This window comes from Mus pahari, chromosome 1 (assembly GCF_900095145.1).
Source record: "Mus pahari chromosome 1, PAHARI_EIJ_v1.1, whole genome shotgun sequence".
NCBI lineage: Eukaryota > Metazoa > Chordata > Mammalia > Rodentia > Muridae > Mus > Mus pahari.
Window position 1 is genome coordinate 158,385,175 of NC_034590.1, and position 4,985 is coordinate 158,390,159.

Genomic DNA, 4,985 nt, shown 5'->3' on the forward strand with positions numbered 1-4,985 from the left:
CTAAAAAAAAAAAAAAAAAGAATTTCTGAACTGAAACAATTCTTTTGTCCCAGCCTCTCCTGAACAGCTCAATCACAGGTGACTCACCTCAAACAGGTCAATGTGTTGAGTCTCATATAATCATAGGTAACTAGGGGCATGCATTTATAACCAAAAGCAACTGAGAAAAGACCTTTCTTTGTCCACAGACTATTTAACAAACTGACTGAAAACTAAGTCTACCTAAAAAGACTCAATTTCCATAAGTCATAACAGATCTGTTCAAGAAATAAAATGGTGGGATGGGAGTGGTGGCGCACCCTTTGATCTAACGCTTGGGAACTTGCTAAAGCAGACAGGCAGATCTCTGTGAGTTTGAGGCCAGCCTGGTCTGCAGAGTTTTCTAGGATAGTCAGAGCTACATAGTAAGACTTCCTCAAAACATTAAACAGAAGATGGGCACACAACTTTTATTCTAGCACTTGGGAGGCAGAGGCATACAGATCTCTGTGAGTTCAAGGCCAGCCTGATCTACAGAGCAAGTACCAGGATAGCCAGGGCTACACAGAGAAACCCTGAATTGAAGAGGAGGGAGGGAGGGAAGGGAGAAAGAGAAAATATGAATGTTTATGCCACATATGCAGCTTACTACTGCAATAAAACAAACTTTGCAACTCTCACCTATTTGATGAAAATACATTTAATATATTTTGCTTCCTCCTTGTAGACGGCTAGCAAACTAACTTTACACACATGTGGGCATGTGAGACAGTAGGAGATGACAAACATTGAGGGTGAACCAAAAGGCAGATGCCTAGCTGCAGAAAATTAAACATCTAAGATAGAGGGCAAATGGCAGACCATGCTGGTCTATGAACTATCATCACATCAGCTATAATCAGCACGGTCAAAGTGAATGTCCATTTAACACAGATACAAAGATTCCATTATCAGAGTTACATGCGTACAAATCACACTTTTGTATTTCCCTGTCATAGTTCAGAAATGAAATGCAGACTACATTAATATTCACATATAAACCTCAAAGTGTGGCTTATAAGCTGTTTCAAGATTTCGAAATTACTTCAGTGCACATATAAGAACATAGTTTAGAAAACAACTCCTTGTAATGTAAATATAATTTAGATGACTATATTTATATATTCTATAAATAGATGTGTAAGTATCACTTAAACTTATGTTTCCTGGGGCTGGTGAGATGGCTCAGTGGGTAAGAGCACCTGACTGCTCTTCTGAAGGTCCGGAGTTCAAATCCCAGCAACCACATGGTGGCTCATAACCATCCGTAACAAGATTTGACTCCCTCTTCTGGAGTGTCTGAAGACAGCTACAGTGTACTTACATATAATAAATAAATAAATCTTAAAAAAAAAAAAAATTTTATGTTTCCTATTCATATCCCTGTTATAGTCCTGTGTGATAGTTAGCCATGGTTTGTCCTTCACAGGGTCAAATGCTGAAAGCTTAATTCCTAGTATAGAGTATTGAAGATATGGGGCATAGTGGAAGGTAATTAGATGAAGGGTCTCTACTCCATAAATGAATCAATTCATCTCAAGGGAACAGGTCTTTTGAGACTGTATTAAATCTGAGACTCTTGAGTGTGGGTTTGCACCGTTGTTTGTTTGTTTTGAGACAGTGTCTCAAATAGCTCAGCAGTCTTGAACTAGCTATATCGTCAAGGATGGCCTTCTCCTCTGGACCCACCTACTCTCACCTCCTGTGTGATGGTATGTGTAAACCGCCACACCAAGCAGAAACAGCTGTTATAAAGCAAGAGGAGCTGTTTCCACTAACCCTCTTGAGTAATAAATCCAAACATTTTTGCTTGTTTATGAATCTTTGTTTTTGTTTGACACACTCAGACTAAAACCTGGGTCCTCTGCACAAGCAGGCAGCACTCCTATCCTCTAGGTCCACTGCGAGAACAGGCAACACTCCTAATCCCTAAGCCATTTTTTCAGCTCTCCTGACACAGAACTTTATAATTCATTAGTCTATGTGTTTAGCATAGGCCTGATAAGGACCTACCTGCATTGCTGTATCACCTATTGCACGTCGGATTTCTCGTAGAGTTTGGTACCGCTCCAATAAGTGATCCCCACAGATGATATCTACCTATGGAAAGCAATCAGTTATCAGACCACTTTCCTGCTTCAAGACATACGAATCAGCTGGGCAGTGGTGGCACACGGCTTTAATCCCAGCACTTGGGAGGCAGAGGCAGGCAGATTTCTGAGTTCAAGGCCATCCTGGTCTACAGAGTGACTTCCAGGTCAGCCAGGGCTACACAGAGAAACCCTGTCTCGAAAACCCAAAAACCAAAACAAAACCTACCTCCTGGCACTATGGTAGACGTTTAAAACCTCTGTCACTAGGGTATTTTCACAGGCCCTGGAGCTCACTAATTGCTTAGGCTCAATGGCCAGTGTGCTCAGGGAATCTACCTATCTGTGGCTTTGCTGAGGATCTGAATCCAGGTCTTTTTGTCTGTCAAACTCTTCTGATAAAACATTATCAAGGAAAGTTTCTAAGACAGGCAGGGTAGCATATGACATTGGTCCCCACTCAGAGGACTTAAGAAAGAAGAGGATCAAGAGTTGGAAGCTAGCTTGGGCAATTTTGCAAAATTCTCTTAATATAAAAATTTGGGCACTAGAAGATGACTCAGAGATTAAGAGCACTTGCTGCTCTTACAAAGTACCTGGATTTTCTGACTGGTTGTTTGGTTTTGGTTTTGGCTTTTCAAGATAGGCTGTCCTGGAACTCTGTACACTAGGCTGGCCTCAAATTGCCTGTCTCTGCCTCCTGAGTGCTGGGATTAAAGGAATATGTTTTGGTTTTATTTTTTTTCTAGACAAGGTTTCTTTGTGTAGCCCTGGCTGTCCTGGAACTCACTTTGTAGACCAGGCTAGCCTCAAACTCAGAAATCTGCCTGCCTCTGCCTCCCGAGTTCTGGGATTAAAGGCATGCGCCACCACGCCCAGCGATTAAAGGGATATGTGATGGCCAGCCAGAGTACCCGGGTTTAATTCCAGCATTCACACCATGGCCTGTAACCACCCTTAACTCCAGTTTCAATAGAGCCAATGCCCTCTGCTGACCTCCACAGACAATATGGACAGAATGCATATGCATAGTACATATACATACATGTGGACAAAACATAAAAATATTAATTATCTAAGTTTTTTAAATAAATGAAAATAAACTTTGAAAATACCTGGGAGACAGACATTATGGCACACACCTGTAAACCCAGCACACAAGAAGTTGAGGCAGAGATACAGCCACAAACTCAAGGCCAGTCTAAGGTACATACTAAGACCTTAATTAACCAGCCAGCCATCCTTAGTGGCACAGGCTTTAATCTCAGTACCTGGGGAGGGGCAGAAGCAGGTGGATCTGAATTACAGTGGAGAGACAACTCAGCAATTAAGGGCAGTAACTGTTCTTCCAGAGGGCCCAGGTTCGATCCCAGCACCCACATGGTGGCTCATAACTATCTATAACTGTCCTCTTCTAACCTCCTTGGGTACTGTGTGCAGGTAGTGCACTACAGCTATATGAAGGCAAAACACCCATACACATAAAAGTTTTTAAAAATTAAAAATAGACTTAAAACAAGAAAGAAGGCTGCAGATGAGCTCAATAGCACTGCCTAGCAAGTAAGAAGCCGATACTGCAAAAAGAAACAACTGATTGTTTATTATTTACCATCTCTAGGATCTGGAAGGCTTAACCAACGATACAGGTACCTAAGTCTACATATTTGATAATCTTTACCATTATTTCAGTATTTTGAGAAAAATGATGTTATGAATATTATAAGGTATATACTACAGTAAGGAATATTTACCTCAAACTTTGCATAATAGCTAAATCTGATGAATGAAAAGCAAAGCTATGGGCTGGTGAGATGGCTCAGCATTTAAGAGCACTGACTGCTCTTCGAGAGATCTTGAATTCAATTCTCAGCAACCACATGGTGGCTCACAACCATCTGTAATCGGATCTGATGCCCTCTTGTGGTGTAGACAGCTATAGTGTACTTAAATACATAAAATAAATAATTCAAAAAAAAAAAAGAAAGAAAAGCTATATAAAGATACATTTTCTCCTTTCTTTCTTTCTTCCTTCATTCTTTTTTATTTGTTTGTTTTGTTCTTCAAGACAGGGTTTCTCTATGTAGTCCTGGCTGTCCTGGAACTCAACTCTGTAGTCCAGGATGGCCTCGAACTCAGAAATCCGCCTGCCCCTGTCTCTCAAGTGCTGGGATTAAAGGTGTGCGCCACCACTGCCTAGCAAGATACATTTTCAGTTGAGCCATAACTAGAATTTTGAGTACATTTTATTTATTTATTTATTTTTGAGACACGGTTTCTCTATGTAGCCCTGGCTATCCTGGAATTCTCTCTGTAGACCAAGCTAGCCTCTAACTCAGAGATCCGCCTGCCTCTGCCTCCTAACTTCTGGGAATAAAGGCATGCTCTGCCACCACCAAGATTTATTTTGATTTTTAATAACGTGCAAGGTTTGATGTTTTCTAATTTACAAACAATCTCTAGTTCTACTACCAACTGCAAAAGAACTGGAATTTAGGCCTAGAAACCTGTTACCATTTCTCACATCTCTACTTTTCCCTGAAATCAAGACATGGTTATCAGTGCAATAAGAAATGGAGGCTATAGCCGGGCGTGGTTGCACACCTTTAATCCCAGCACTTGGGAGGCAGAGGCAGGCGGATTTCTGAGTTCGAGCCAGCCTGGTCTACAAAGTGAGTTCCAGGACCGCCAGAACTACACAGAGAAACCCTGTCTTGAAAAAAACAAAAAAAAAAACCAAACAAACAAACAAAAAAAAAATGGAGGCTGTGATTGATGGCTAATCTTAGCTGTTAGCTGCACTATATCCAGAATCAGTGGAAACCAAGCAGTTGGGCATACATACACGTTAAGAATTTTCTTTTTTTTTTCAAGACAGGG

At 41.0% G+C, this 4,985-nt stretch overlaps 1 protein-coding gene across 4 annotated transcripts in view; it reads right to left on the reverse strand.

Moving 5' to 3' along the window:
- The window catches only part of Pcgf6 (polycomb group ring finger 6), an 18,588-nt gene that overhangs the window by 2,034 nt on the left and 11,569 nt on the right, over positions 1-4,985 (reverse strand). For 2 of the 4 annotated variants that reach the window (XM_021204586.1, XM_029531574.1), the window contains one exon: positions 2,032-2,118. In XM_021204586.1, the coding sequence (XP_021060245.1) occupies positions 2,032-2,118 (87 nt within the window). The remainder of the gene's footprint in view (positions 1-2,031; positions 2,119-4,985) is intronic. The other 2 variants (XM_029531590.1, XM_029531582.1) reach the window with 1 other exon arrangement.